This window comes from Arachis stenosperma, chromosome 7 (assembly GCF_014773155.1).
Source record: "Arachis stenosperma cultivar V10309 chromosome 7, arast.V10309.gnm1.PFL2, whole genome shotgun sequence".
Lineage (NCBI taxonomy): Eukaryota > Viridiplantae > Streptophyta > Magnoliopsida > Fabales > Fabaceae > Arachis > Arachis stenosperma.
This window is the reverse complement of record NC_080383.1, coordinates 64,946,363-64,961,895: the sequence shown is the minus strand read 5'-3', so window position 1 is coordinate 64,961,895 and position 15,533 is coordinate 64,946,363. Positions and strand designations below refer to the sequence as shown.

Sequence of the window (15,533 nt, the reverse complement as noted above, 5' to 3'; positions counted from 1 at the left end):
TAATCAAGTGATCCGGCATCCGCCTCAACCTGCAAGTTCTCGATCCATCTCTCAACCCGTACCAGAGACATCTTGTACATTGACGCCGTCTGCGGGGACTTACGCCGGTTAAGTCGAAATGGAAGACGAACTTGAAGAGCACTCCATAAGCCACCAAGATAACTCCCGAACACGAAACCCTACTCCCGAACGCCAAGAAGCCATACTCCATGGAAGGATAGCAAGCGCCGTCCATAACAAGAAAAATGGCCCCGCCATCACAAAAACTCGGCATCCCGAGAATCCGGAAGACAGGTCAGCACAAATAATCCAAGAACTCTGCCACCGAGTACAGGAACTCGAAGGTCGGGTTGCCACCAAAGAAAAGCACAACGCCGAAAATGGGAAGTCACGCGACCTCCAGATTCAGGTCTCGCCACGGCAGATCGCCAGAATGGCGACACGCCAAGAGACATGATAAAAGCACCTCACGTGACCTAAGACACGACATATCACCAGAGTGGCGACACAGCAAAAGATACGACTGCAGCGTATCTCGCGACCCCGTTCACACGGACGATGACCGACGATACCGAGAAACCAAACGCACGAGAAATGACCAGGTGATAACGGGAGCCACCCCCTTCATGGAGAGAATTTTGAAAGCAAAGCTCCCCAAAGGATTTGATAAACCCACGGACATGAAATACGATGGAACCAAAGACCCCCCAAAAGCACTTAACGGCCTTCGAAGCCAGAATGAACCTAGAAGGCGCCACCGACGCCGTCCGATGCAAAGCCTTCCAGTGACCCTAGCTGGGCCAGCAATCAAATGGTTCAATTCCCTCCCCAACGGATCCATAACCGGTTTCCATGACATATCACGGAGGTTCATGACCCAATTCACCACCAAAATTACTAAGGCCAAACACTCCATCAGCCTATTGGGAGTCACACAAAAACATGATGAATCTACGGGAAAATATCTTGACCGATTCAACGACGAGTGCCTAATAGTCGACGGGTTCACAGACTCGGTCGCAAGTCTCTGCCTTACAAACGGACTCATGAACGAAGACCTCCGCAAGCACCTTACCACCAAACCAGTATGGACCATGCACGAGATCCAAAACATCGCCAGAGATTATATAAACGACGAGGAGGTTAACCAGGTAATTGTTGCCAACAAACGGCAACACAACAACACCCAACATGGCAACCCGGCACCTAGACACAACCCACCACCCAGAGAAAGCCAGAGGGAACATCCCAAACCAACAAACACAAGCCAACCACCAAAAATCGGCAAATTCTCTAATTACACACCCTTGACAGCCCCAATTATTGAGATATATCACCAAATAGCAGATCGAGGTATCATCCCAAAAGCACGACAACTCAAAGAAAGAACGGGCGGCAACAAAACCTTTTATTGCGACTACCACCGAGGTTACGGGCACAGGACACAAGACTGCTTCGACCTTAAAGACGCCCTCAAACAAGCCATAAGAGACGGCAAGCTCCCAGAGTTCGCCAAAATCATCAGAGAACCAAAATGCACGGAAAGAGACAGGTCGACAGAAAGAGAAGGATGCAACCCGAGAACGCAAAAACAACACCCGAAGGAAAACCCAGAGGACGATCCAACCATAATAGTAAACGTTATGACAGGCAAAGACATATCGGGTAAGTCAAAATCAACACTAAAAAAAGACCTCAAGATCCTGGCCATCAGAAATCAAACCCCAACCACCACTGCCGACAACACGGTAACTTTCCTACCCGAGGACTGTCAGCACGGCACCTCGGCTGAAGACGCACCTTTCATCATCTCGGCAAGAATCGGAACAGGACTAGTACGTAGAATAGCCCCATTAGATTTAATAGGAGTATATATAATTTGACCAAAATTATTTCGATTTTTGAAGGAACGTAAATCTGGCCTTTCTATTTTAATTTATATAAAAACGATGGCCTGGGTGATTCACGTATCGATTTTGATTTTGGGTGAATAGCGTAATATTGGTCGTTGCTTGGTTTAATAAAGTGATTTACCCTTATTTTTTTATCAAGTTGATAAGAGAATTTTTTATTTTTTATTTTTTTAATATTTTAAAAACAAAATTTATGGCAAAGAAAACTTAGAATTTTATTTAAATTAAAAGAAAAAAGATTTTTTTATATTAAAAAAAAGAAAGAAAAAAATTAAATGGAGTAAATAACAATATAATAATTGTAATGATATCCTTATTATTTTCTAAGTTGTTTGTGATAAATTATTATGATTGTTGCCTTGCTCTTTTTATATATTTTGATTATATTAAAACAGCTGATTTAATTTTTTATTTTTTTGTTGTATTAAATAAATTAAAATTAAGATATATAACTTCATTAAACACAAAAATAGATAAAAAAAAAATTAGATATAAGCTTACTTGGAACCTGAAAGTTGAAAAAGGAGTCAATCTTTTTATCTATATATCCTTTTCTATTTTTATATATAAGAAAAGAAGAAAGTAAAATTAGAATTCATTAACTATCACTTTCGGTGATACAGAAGGAATATCATTATTTACTTAGATTCTGCTGAGGAAGTAGACTCCAGTTAGTCCTCAAATTTTAATGGACGATCAACAAACTTTGGTTTCTCCAATACTAGTCATCAATATGATAGAGAGATGACAAGTTTAATTAGAATTTTTTATATGATGTTCAGACTTCAAACCAGGTTCCCATGTACAACCATTTCCGAATCACATGTCAGGATGGAAACATTAATTTTATATATATATCCAGTGTAATTCATATTAAATTTTGTTGGGAAATTAAATAAAGAGGAGTACTAAGAGGTTAGTAATTTTTGTGATTTATAGTCATTAAATAATTATCAATGATATTTAATGGTATGAGATTTTATCTAATAGTGTAGAATTATTCACTTTTCTTTTACTAATTATATACTGACTAGAATTTAATAAAATTGTTTTTCCTAGACTTTTTCTTAAATAAATAAGATTGTAGGTATGAGCTTTGAATCTACTCAATTTTTTTTCTACTTAAAAAGATAAAATATAATTTTTTATTATATATTTTATAAATAAGATTAAAAAATATAAAAAAAAATAAAAAAATTAGAAATCACATTTTATTTTCTAAGTTGAAAACAAAGAGGATTCATTCCCGTATGTATGTAACCATGATTGGCTCGCTCGGTTGATATCTTTCCCAAAGGAAACAAATGCAATTGAGAGGGAATGAAGGAAGCCCATAGTATCGTATCCTGCTATCCATCTCATCATTTGTATATTCATCATTTGCAATTTGCATTAAGTGGACCACCCTAACCTAATGTGGATACAGATAGCAACAGAAGAAGTTTCCAAACACCAAATTTAACCAAGCTGCTTCTTTAATTTACTCTGGGGACTATATATCTCAATATTTGATTATTTGTTACTACGATGGAGGGGAGCAGCAGGAACTAGGATTCCCGATACATTGGATCTGCTACTTTATTGCTTTCTATATAAAATATATGTCCCCATAACTCAATTATTATAACTGTTCATCACTATATACTATACTCAATCAGATAAGATAAGGAGAAGGCGTATATCAATTATTTATTATTTTCTTTGGGACTTGTTTGTAATTCTGATTCTACTGCCAAGAAAATCATATCAGATTCTAGACACCGACTCTGCAGAAAGAAAAAACATGTGAGAGAGAGAGAGACCTGAAACTCTAATGTTCTCATGAACTGCAGAATAGTTTGTTGTTGCTGACATGCTTGAAACAAACTAAATTAGATTTATATTATAGTTCAATCATTAGGATTGGTCTTAATTTCTTTAATTCGCAGGTAGTCTAAAGATTGATAAGGCTTCAAGATAATAATCATTACTAATTATTAACAATTTCTTATCTAATGATTTCTGATAAATTACCAGAAAATGTCTAATCATATGCATTAATTAATGCTCCAACTATCAATTCATGAGTTTGAATATCGAAGGTGTGTTAACTGTTAAGTATACATTATTATGTAAACAATGACTGCGTGAATGTGTGTGAGAGGATACAATAATGCAAAGTATGTGAAGAGTTAGAGTTAGTCAAAGAGAAATAGAAGAATAAGCATGGAGAGCACTATTTGTTGGTCAAAAATAATTAATTTTGAGGAAAAGGGTTACTCGTAAGAGTAGTGAGTGAGTTTTCGTAAGAGAGTTGATATTGAAGGGATCTTGTGTTTAAGGTCATCGAGTAAGAGTCTGATTAGTTTAACAAATCAAAGAGCCATTCGAAGAAGTGAATCAAAGGTCTTGGGATTCGAAGGTTGTTTTCTAGCCTTTACAAGATCAAGCAAAAGAGCGAGAACAGTTACTCACGTTTTTCACGTACATGGAAGTTACACTTCAAATCGATTGGTTAGGAAATTGCTATAAATAAGAGAAGACTCGAAGATATAAAGTTAAAACTTTACTTCAGAAATTACTCACGCATACTCACATTTCAGAGACTTTTTGAGTCTGCTTCGAGTTAATTTTTTATAAGGTTTCTTCCACATGTCTTTACTTTCCATTTATCTTTTTTGCAAACTTTATTTTTCATGCAAATTTATCTTCAAAGCAACATTTACTTTACTTGCCTAGTTTTATGTTTTAAAACCTTTAATTTCCATGTCAAAAGTTTTTGATTTAATCGAAAGCATTTTACTGTTTTGTTTAAATTCAATGCAAACTGTTTAAATTTCCGTCAATTTTATTTTCAAGGCCTTTATTTATGTCTTTTCGGTCTTTCTTTTTTAAATCTTGTCTAATTCAAGAATCTTTGATGCATTATTAGAAAACTGATACCCACAAAAGAGGAGTTGGTTTCGCAAAAAAAAAATTAGTTTCGTTTTCAGACTATTAGAATCGAACCACTATTAATTTACTAAAAATCGAATAAAAACTATTACTGAGAAATTAGTCCAAAAAAAGAAAAAAAGAGTACAACAGTAGCTAGAATAACAAAGGAGGACAAAAGGGGACAGAGTCAAGGGCGGAGCCACATAGAAGGTAAGGGGGGCAATGGCCTCCCCCAACCCTTAATTTTTCTCTATAAATTATACATAAAATTTAATTTAGCCCCCCCTAAATGTTTTATTTTATTTTATTTTAAATATAAAATTAATTTTTTGGCCCCTCCCTCACATTGAGGCTAGCTCCGCCCCTGGACAGAGTAGTTTAATTTTGTGTTGAGAGTGATGGAGGAAATGAAGGGCCCATTCGGCTTTAGGTGTGTGCTTAAGGCCATTATTCGCATTTGCAAATGGTGTATAGAGAGAATGTGAAAAGACTCAAAGAGGGGACCTAGAGAAGCAATAAGCTAGGAGGAAGAGGATAATGACATGCATACATGAAGTTAGAGAAGGAATAGGGCCCATTAACATTAGGTGGTGATGATGATAATGGAAGTTGCCTTCATCCTCTCTGGACTGGTTCCTACCACTCTCATCACCCTTTTATTATACCTTCCAATACTGCTCTACTTCACCCTTCAGATCGCACCATAAATATGTATTTCCCAAGCAAGCAAACAAACCATGATTTCCACAATAATCATATCGACTGCACTGTCTTCATTTCTAGTGGCTCCTGTATAAGCTTATGACACACTGCCCTCTACTGCTAACTATCATCATCACACTCTTTTCAGATTAGTTTCCTCTAGCGAAAAGTAACGTTTAAGGTGAATTTTGAAAAGGTCGTTACTAATTGGAGAATGCAGCAACTGAATTACTGTCAATTAACAAAATAAAGAACATTGATCGAATTTATGAACGATGATCATGAACCTTTGTTTTTAACCGCTAAACCTTTTACTGATATCAACATGAGATTATTATTAGGAGCAGATCAAATCAATGGGATCAAGACTTGATTGATTGGTTGGTTAACCAATCTTTTCACAAACAATTACTCATACACATAGCCTGCACGTTTCTAAAAATTGTACGTCGCTGAGTGGAGTAAGAGTTATCTCCGAAAAAAGTAGTATTGCATTCTAATAATAATCTTGGTCACTTATTAATTCATACACTAATTAAAAGAACTTATAGCTGATTTTAAAATTCTTTTTCACCCTTACTTAAAATCTGATTTATGGTAGGAAATAGGAATATTTTATTATGTATTTTGTTTAACAATGTGTAGATTAAAACAGAAAAAAAAAACTCAATTCTCCAAAATGAATTGAGTAGTCAACGGACAAATTAATTAGGAAGTTAGTTGGAAAAGTATGATATTGTATTTAGGATAATTTTACGACAAAAAACTTTTGCGAAAAAATAAAAAACAATAATATATAATTTATTTTAAAAAATTAATAAAAATAAAATGATATATTCTTATAACAAAATATCTAACTAACTAAATGAATTTTCATTTTTTCACCGCTTTTCTTCTTTATCTTGGCATATGTTTTGAGAGTTAATGGAAATTGGGTTGTTTTTGCGCCTAAACGTGAGAGATCTAGATTCTTTTTAAAACAGCATCCAAATTCTTTAGGTATCGAGGTGCTGCCGTCTAAGTTCTTCGTGAAGAGGTGTGGGATGGAACCTATAAGAAACTCTGATATTTAAGTTAACAAGGTTTAAGTAGATATTTATTAGTAGATTGGGTTTTAAATATACATGAGGATGTCAGTATATTTATAATAGAATAGATAAACACCTTTTAGAGTAGTTCCACCTTTGATAATGAATTATCATTCCTTTTTTCTAAGAAAGTTGTTGAGATTTCCCTTTTAAATGAGTGGAAGATATTTTAGAAGTTGTTTACTTATTTAGATAAGTAGGGTTGTATCGCGGTCATCGTGTCCGACCTCTATGAGGTCAGGTAGGAGTGAATGAGATTAGTCCTCTTAAGTGGGTCGTTATTCATTTTGGACCTGGATATGTTCATGGATCAGGGTATGAACAATGTCTTTACTTGAGTCTGACTTTTAAGAAGTCGAACTTGAGCATTTGTAGGTCATGTTGAATCCACCAAGGCATCAATGCTGAAAAGTGGGGTAGGGGTCTTTAGGGTAGGCATTGTTGTAGTCGGTATAATCGGCGTGCATTCTCCATTTTTCGCTCTATTTTTTCATGAGTACGACATTAGCCAGTCGTAGCGGGTATTTCACTTCTCTTATTAACCCGGCCTCTAGTAAAGCTTGCACTTGCTCTTTCACGACTTGTACTCTTTTAGAGACAAGCTTTCGTCGTTTTTATTGAACAGGTCGCGATCCCAAGCAGACAACAAGCTTGTGACTCATGAAGTCAGGGTGTATCCCGGGCATATTTGAGACTTTCCAAACGAAGAGATAAAGGTTTTGTTGTAAGAGCTTAACGATATTTGCCTTCAATTCCTTATTCAGGTTAAGTCATATGCTTGTCGTTTTTTCTGCCTGATCTCCGATTTGAACCTCTTCAGTCTTTCCACCAGGTTGAGGTCGTAATTTTTCTCGAGCTCAAACACCACCTAAATCAATGGTGTTGACATCTTTTCCCTTAATACTTTTCCGTATATTCAAGCTTTCATTATAGTATTTTCGTGTCAACCTCTGATCTCTCTTTATGATAGTAATTTTCTCAGAGGTCAAAAATTTAGGAGTGAAAACGACCGCAGCTAGTCGGTTCAAAGTTGTCCGACCTATCAATGCATTATACGCTGATACTACGTCGACCACAATATAGTCTATACTCAAAGTTTTGGACTTCGCACATTTACCAAAAATAATATGCAACAGGATGAAGTTGAGAGGTCAAATTTTTCGTAAGGAGATGTGAGTGGTATTTATAAGGGACTCCGATGATTAAGTTAGTAAGGGTTTAAGTAACTTTTTAGTAAATTGGGTTCTAAATATATTTAAAGGTGTCAATATATTTATAATAGAATAAATAACTATTTTTTAGAATAATTTTACTTTTTGATTATGGATGGTCATTTTTTTTTTAAAAAATTATTGAGATTCTTTTAAATGAATAAAAAATATCTTAAAAATTAATTATTTATTTAAATAAATAAAGCTGTACTATGTTATCGTATTCAACTTCTATGAAATCAGATAAAAATAAATGAGATTAATTCTCTTAAATAAGTTATTATTCATTTTAGACCTAACTATATTTCCGAGCGAGAGTATAAACAGCATCGACCTTGTATTTAACGAGAGAAGCGCGGACTAGTAACTACTACAAAAATAAAGACACACAGATCACTAGATATAAAGGGGTAGCCATTTTTAGAAGGGGTTCAAATAATGAGGTGCTAATTAATCATGATGGTACTACTGGCCTACTGGGGTGTGTTGTGTGTAGTGAGTGTACTATGCTGGATATGAAGGCGCGTGGATTCTACTGCCAATATATTGGATGCGTGTAATCGACGCGACACGTGTCGTTGTGAAGTTTGAAGCTTCCCCAGTAGGAAATTCAGAGTTGTGTAACAAATCACAACTTCCCAGGCAAGGTGGAAATGGATCACAGTTGACAACAATTCCAATAAAGGACACAGCATCTGGTGACATGTCAGATCGAAGGATCCAGGATTTGCCACGTGAAACAACCACGTGGGTGTAGACGTAAGTTGGACCGAGTTGCAGCCATTATTCAGGGGGCCCGGAAAACCATACCCAACAAAAGCATTCCCCTGCATGATTACTATTGCTAATGACGATGTTATCATAATAAAAAAGTTTTCATCATTCTTAATTTGGACCCAAAATGAAAGCGTTGTACGGGGTTGACATGAAGATGATTTAGTTACGTTGAGGGTTAGGGAGTATTACGGAGTCAAAGTGACGGGGGAGGGCCACGTGAGAGTCATGTCGGTGAGGGCCCAGCGCCCACAGGCTCGTTCATTTTGATGTATGCATCTCTTTCTTTCACACCCCACTCATTAGTTATAAGAAATAGTTATGAAATAAGGAACAATGATTTCCTTCCTAGATTAGTTTTTTATATAAATACACATACAGCCCACAACTCTATTTATTGTGTTGTGAAGCTTCATTCATCATCTCTCTAACACGGCACTAAGAAACTTAAGAAAGAAGATGTTGCACTGTCTCAACAGTAACGCTTCGGGCTCCGAGATGACAGTGCTAGAAAGGCAAAGGGCAACGATCAAGTGGCAACACAACAACAATCATCACCAAGGATACTCCTCTTCTTCTTCACCTTCACCATCTTCATCTTCTTCAATTTCACTTGTTCAAGTTCAGAGCAGCTCTCCTACTTGCCTTGCTGCTGGAGCGTGGCCCAAACTCGACAACAACTTTCTCATGGGATTCACCTCTTCTCCTTCTTCTGGATTCCCGCTACCTCCTCCTCCTCCTCCTACAACTTCTGCTGCTTCTTTTGATCTAAATTCCGCAATCTCAAGGACTTCCAGCTGTCCACTGCCTTCTCTTGCAGAGGGGAAAGAGACTACTACTCCCAATAACAAGAGAAAAACTGACAAGTTTCACAACACCAAGGTTGGTACTTGCTTGCATACACACTAAGTCTTCCTTCTCTCACATTATTTTATATATGTTGATGTTGTTGGTTTTGATTCAGGTTGTTGCTTCAGATAATGATAACAAGGACAAGAGGGTCAAAGTGGCTGCTCCCAATGACTCAGCAACCGTAGGCAAGAAAGGCACACAAGCTTGTGGAGATAATTCCAACAAGGATAATTCAAAAGTTTCTGAGGTTCAGAATCAGAAGCCAGATTACATTCATGTCCGAGCACGCCGGGGCCAAGCCACTGATAGCCATAGCTTAGCTGAAAGAGTGGGTTCTATTTACCCAAGAAGCAATGATAATGTTGGAATTGGATTTATTTTGCCACTGCAAACTCAAAGCAAGCACTCTTGTTGCAGGTTAGAAGGGAAAAAATCAGCGAGAGAATGAAGTTCTTGCAGGATTTAGTGCCCGGTTGCAACAAGATTACTGGAAAAGCTGGAATGCTTGATGAAATCATCAACTATGTCCAGTCCCTTCAACGACAAGTTGAGGTGAGAGTCGGTGTTACTGTTAGGTCCATTCTCTTCATATGCTATGTGATATTATCCTTATATAATATACTATATTATGATATGCAGTTCTTGTCAATGAAATTAGCTGCTGTGAACCCAAGACTTGACTTCAACATGGATGATCTCTTTACCAGAGAGGTAAGTACTCAATATGTACTCAATCTTTTTTAGCTCAAATCAATTGCTGCTTTCTATATATAAATATATGTTGCTGACATGTACCCAATTCTATTGTATTTTATAGGTGTTTCCTGCATGTGCTGCAAGTTTTCCTGCCATAGAAATGTCACCAAACATGGCTAACACTGCCTCTTATCTTCACTTCAATTCATCACAACAAATAGATGCAGGGATAAACCCTCAAGATATCAGTCTCCGAAGGACCATTAGTGCCCCAGTATCCGCGCCAGAAACCTTTCTTGATTCGTCTTGTTTCACTGTAAGTTCCCCTCTCTATCTCTCCCATTTTACCCTTTGGCCCTGTTGTGCCTAAGGTAATCAAATTATAAACTTTGATAACTACGAAATTGTGGTGCGCTTTTCTGAATTTGATATTTAGTTAATGTGCAAAATGCAGCAAACTCTGCCCTCCTCAACATGGGAAGGTGATTTTCAAAACCTTTACAGTGTGGCTTTTGATCAAGCAAGAGCAGCATCCTTTCCTTCTCAGCTATTCACAGGTAGCCAACAAATTGTGTCATGTCAAAATCACTTTTCCCCCCTTAGCTTGATATCTTTAAAGCAGAAAGTAAAGGCAGAAGAGAGTGGATATTAATGGATGACAGAGACTTTATAGCCCCCAGTAATATTGATAATAGGCATAGAAATCTTGCTTGATGCCTCTTTTTTATCTGAATGAATCAAATTTTCAAAAAAGGATCTGTTTTATCATGAAATTATACAACAATGTTTCTTTCCCATTCCTTTTTACCTTTTAGAAAATGTTAGCATAGGTTATGGGGCATAAAACATAAAGAATATTTATGCTGGGCTACTTGACATAAATTCTAATATTGCTGTGTGTTGATTTCTCTGCAGGTCTACTTGAACCGAGCAATCTAAAGATGGAGATGGATATGTAGACCTCCAATTACTGTTGGATGGATTAGATTACTAAAAAGGGCCTATTATCAAGATTCTTTTTCTTTGCAAGTACATAACATATATTGTTTGTATACTGCTACGATAGTATAAATAAATAAAATCTTAATATTAATACCTTTTTTAAGTTTTTAACCCAACCACATGTATTTTGAAAGTTTACATTACAATTAAAGCCAGTGAGAAAAAACTAAAGTGCGCCATCGACCAGCTGGCTCATATGGGACCAGGTAACTATTCCAAGTCACATAAACGCGTTGATAACAACTTTTCACTGCCTTTTTTTTTCCTTTTCTATTTTTCCTTCCCAAGACTTTATGGTAAAGCGGAAACAATTAAAAGCCGGAAAGATACTAAGCAATGAGTGAAACTAAAAAGTAAAAAAGCCTGACCGGTTTAGTTATGTCTGTGTGAAGGCAGAGATAATAGTGAAGGTGGTTGAGACTTTTGTGAGAGAGAGAAAGAGAGAGAGAGTTTCACAGAGGAAGCATTAGGGGACAAGAATAAGAAAGTGTTAATTGAGAGTGATGGATATAGGCCCGTACCGATGGCCAGACATTTTTCCCTCTCTTCAATTTATTACGATGATTTTTGTCTTTCTAAGTACCCTCTCTTATTAGAGAATTGTTATGATTCAGTTCGATCCAAAAACATATATATCAATTCCACCGTCGAGTTGATATGTAGTATATGCGTCATGTTAATATGCATGAAAGGAAGTTTAATCAGGGTTTGAGATAAGTGCTGGTGGCTGGGTTATACTCACTTTCAGAGGCAATATGGGGGGTGGACCTGTCTCATTCATGGCCAAGATTTTGTTGATTCTCTTTGTTGCTGTGGATAGTGAGAGATGCATCTTGGATTGTCCTTTCATTGGCCCAACCATACACCTTCTCTTCTCTGCTCTCACTCTCACTCACATGGAACGCCGTTTACCACATCCAACTTTCAATTTAATAAAGGCAGGCTAACCAAATCCACAGAGATTCCCTTGCAACTAACTAAATTATCTTTGCTTTTATCTCAAACATCAACTTAGCTTCCACGTTTGTGTCCCCTTCTTGGAAATTTAGAAATCTGGATTCGTACTTTTTCATTTGAATGAAGTGTTATATACCGTAAAAGAATTGGTGTGAAGTGAAGACAACTACACAAATTTGCATCCCAAGGCTTGATATACGGCAACTGAGCACAATCTTTGACTCAGTTGAATCCATACAAAATTGGGCTCCAAAACAAAACTAGTACACCAATAGCTGATTTGTTTGTGGTCCAACAAAACTAGTTGCCTATAGCTACAACACTGCCCATTATGTTGCACAGATGAACTTTCTTTTTATTATATTTTTTCCTTAACTATTAATACAAATGAATAGTATATTTATACCAGTAGAATCTAACAGCAACTCAAATAAACCTATTCCAAAAATAAAGCTGTCCAAATGCTTTGTAGCATCAAAGAAAGTCTAAACAGCACAATGAGAAAATGAGTTACTAAGCCATTGAATTAATAACATGCTAGTGGTTAATAATATGCAAGGAAAACATCTCTATTCTTGGTGAAAATGAGTCAGAACCAATCTTCATATCACTAAACATGACTGTTAGATATACTAACAAGGCCAATTGACATACGTACAAAGCTTTACTACAATATTGATGCATCTCCAGCATCTGCCAATCAAGGAAATGAAACTCCTTCAAGATTTTAATACTCAGTTACAAGAGAATACAACCCTGAAAAGAAGGACAGAGGCACAATGCAAACCTTTTCCAGGAACGATGACAACAGGTGCTGCTTTGCAGTGGTGGAAGCAGTACTCTCCAACACTTCCCTGTAGCACACTGAACAAAGAAGAAACACACTCTTGCATCAGAAATTCAGAACAGTATTGGATAACTGCAGAGGGAATGGAGAGGCAAACCTTTGAATTAAGCTTCTGCCTCTTGATCCCAGAACTACAGCCGCAGGTTTGATCCTCTCTGCTTCCCTGCAAATTACTTTCCCTGCATCACCTTCCACAATCCGAGCAACTGTCTTCACCTGCATAAAACATAACAAGGATTATTAACTAGGTACTATTGGATCGGAATGTCCACGGTACATTTGAAGTTCATGCCTAGCAAAATCTAGGTGTAACAGAAACAAAGTATTAGAACAAGAAACATGAGAAGAATGATCAAATTCATTCATTAAGTGTTTATACATACTCATTACAAGGTGTAAAAATTTACTTGCTGCTCCTATATCCATATCTTTCCCCCTGAAAGCACAGTGTTATGATTATGAAATTGGCCCAAGCCCGAGCTTTAATACACTACTATGAAAGGAAAAGAAGACAATAAAATAAAAAGGAAGACTGGTATGACTTTCTTCTAGACTTCCATTTGTGGAATTCTGTTTTCTCATCCTCATTTTGGTCTTGATGTCAAGCTTTTGTCAATTTGCAGGAATGACAAACCCTCTATGACTCAAGAATAGCATAGTACCTGCTTCTTATCTAGTTTCCCCAAATTTACCCCTTTTTTCTTGTTAATTCAGTTTAATTTACTTTAATTGGGCTGAGAATTAATCCCATTGGTTCAATATTGAGAACTTCTTTCTATAAGTTATTTGTGGATTAGCATCTGCTACACACTGTAATTAACTATTTTACTCTGAAGAAAGTAACCCCAAGTGTCAACTATTTTGGCAGAACAACACATTATGGAGTAGAGTTGATATGAGGAAACAGCAGCTACAAGACTCTGAGCGCGAAAATCATTCTTTGTTTTATTACAAGAGAACCTAGGCTATAACTAATAATGTCAATGCCCAAAATTCAGGATGTTAAAACCACATCTTGAATGAATCCGCATGATTGTTGTTTGCAATTGCATGGTGCATACATTACATATGTGATATAAGATGATAATACTATTTTCCAAGAGGGAAGTTGGATTCACAACAATACAATGAAAATAATCTGTTTGATGAATCATGGTTAGTAGTTCAAGTGGCCATACATGTTTGTTTCATGTTGCATAGTATTAAGGCAAGTGATGTTTCGAAGATGGTGAGAACTAACCATGAGGACTTGAAAAGCCTCAACGGCTAACTTCTCCATGAGACCCTGGGTTAAGTCGTACACGACCTCGTTCTTTACGTCTGCAACATATTGATGGAATAAGTAACTAAAAAAGAGAATAATGGGAAGAGAGTAATAAAAAAGTAACCAGAAACGGCGTGGACGAGGTGGATGGTATCAGCGAGGCGGCAGAGGTGGATGAGAGCCCAATCAAAAGCATGCTTGCTATTGGGAGCATGATCAATGGCTATGAGTATGTCCCTTCCTCTTCTTCGCTCCCCTGTTTCCCTCTCCAGCTCAGGCTCCCCCACCACTGGTATCAAAGACGGAAGCCTCACTTCTCGGTAGTTGTACTCCTCCACTTCCTCCATCACTGTCTCCATTATTTCTCTTCTCTCCTCTTCTTTTCTTTACTCTCTATTATTGAGGGAGGAGCCGCCTCAGCACTCAAATGTCGTGGCCAAGTGGAAAACGTCCAACTCTAATCTATGGTCTCCCACTTCAACCTTTGTTGACTTACTCTATATATGCAATTCCAGAGCACATTATTTTGCTTTTCTCTTGGGGTCCTCTAACAAATCATACTCATTATTCATTTCGTATAAAATTGCTATAATTATCTACAATTCTATGTTACAATAATAATTCATTAACTGCACGTTTTAGAAATTTCACATTCATTGTTTTTTTGTTTATAATATTTTAAATGTTATATAAATAATTAAATATATTTTAATAACTCTATAGATTTTTCTCTTGCTGGAAAAATTAAGAGTGTAACGCTAATTTGGTTTGATTATTTGCGAATTGCTTTTGAAATAATTACCTTTGAAATAATTGAATCATTTTTTTTTGGTAGGGAAAGAGTATTTTTTAAAAGAATGTTTTTTGTTTGGACATAATGAAATAAAATTAGTTTTATAATTTGCAAATGAAATTAATATAATTTTAAAGTAGATAAATGTACATTTTTAAATATATTAGTGTTAAACTCGTGCGATGTACAAATTTATATTTTAATTTGATATGATAAATTGAAAATAATATTTTATAATCATAAATTTTTTGAATTTAGTATAATATTATTATTGTCATTACATAATAAACGTATTGAATATGCTGTTTTATCTTTATTCAAAGTAAAATGTAAATAGAATAGTTTAAAATCTATAAGATTCTTAAACCATAAGAAAAAAACCTAAAAACTAAGAACGTATATAGTAATATTAGTAATATGTCAATTTTACATTAAATTTTATATCAAAAGCTAATAAAAAATTATTGACAACCTAATATTTTACTAATCTTATTGAAAAAGTAATTGGCATATAATGT

At 36.1% G+C, this 15,533-nt stretch overlaps 3 protein-coding genes across 4 annotated transcripts; 2 read left to right on the top strand and 1 right to left on the bottom strand.

Moving 5' to 3' along the window:
• Positions 1-380: 380 nt before the first annotated feature.
• LOC130939861 (uncharacterized) lies at positions 381-1,883 on the top strand. The gene has a single exon (XM_057867926.1). It carries the CDS (start codon positions 381-383, stop codon positions 1,881-1,883), a length of 1,503 nt encoding a protein of 500 aa, XP_057723909.1.
• Positions 1,884-8,963: 7,080 nt separating this feature from the next.
• On the top strand, positions 8,964-11,291 carry LOC130941881 (transcription factor bHLH63-like). Its single transcript, XM_057870509.1, has 7 exons — positions 8,964-9,486; positions 9,569-9,784; positions 9,874-10,008; positions 10,096-10,167; positions 10,274-10,468; positions 10,607-10,709; positions 11,068-11,291. The coding sequence occupies exons 1-7, from the start codon at positions 9,064-9,066 to the stop codon at positions 11,109-11,111; spliced, it is 1,188 nt and encodes a 395-aa protein (XP_057726492.1). The 5' UTR covers positions 8,964-9,063; the 3' UTR covers positions 11,112-11,291.
• A 1,306-nt stretch (positions 11,292-12,597) lies between these two features.
• On the bottom strand, positions 12,598-14,721 carry LOC130940401 (uncharacterized). Of its 2 annotated transcripts, XR_009070295.1 has the most exons (6): positions 14,347-14,721; positions 14,137-14,278; positions 13,342-13,394; positions 13,056-13,174; positions 12,899-12,975; positions 12,786-12,804 (listed from the first exon to the last, which is right to left on the bottom strand). XR_009070295.1 is itself a non-coding variant. In XM_057868526.1 (5 exons), exons 1-5 carry the CDS (start codon positions 14,579-14,581, stop codon positions 12,779-12,781), a joined length of 537 nt encoding a protein of 178 aa, XP_057724509.1. In that variant the 5' UTR covers positions 14,582-14,716; the 3' UTR covers positions 12,598-12,778. The 2 variants fall into 2 exon arrangements, 1 of the variants encoding a protein (XP_057724509.1); XM_057868526.1 differs by lacking the exon at positions 13,342-13,394 and having other exon boundaries at positions 12,598-12,804; positions 14,199-14,278; positions 14,347-14,716.
• Between the last annotated feature and the right edge of the window lie 812 nt (positions 14,722-15,533).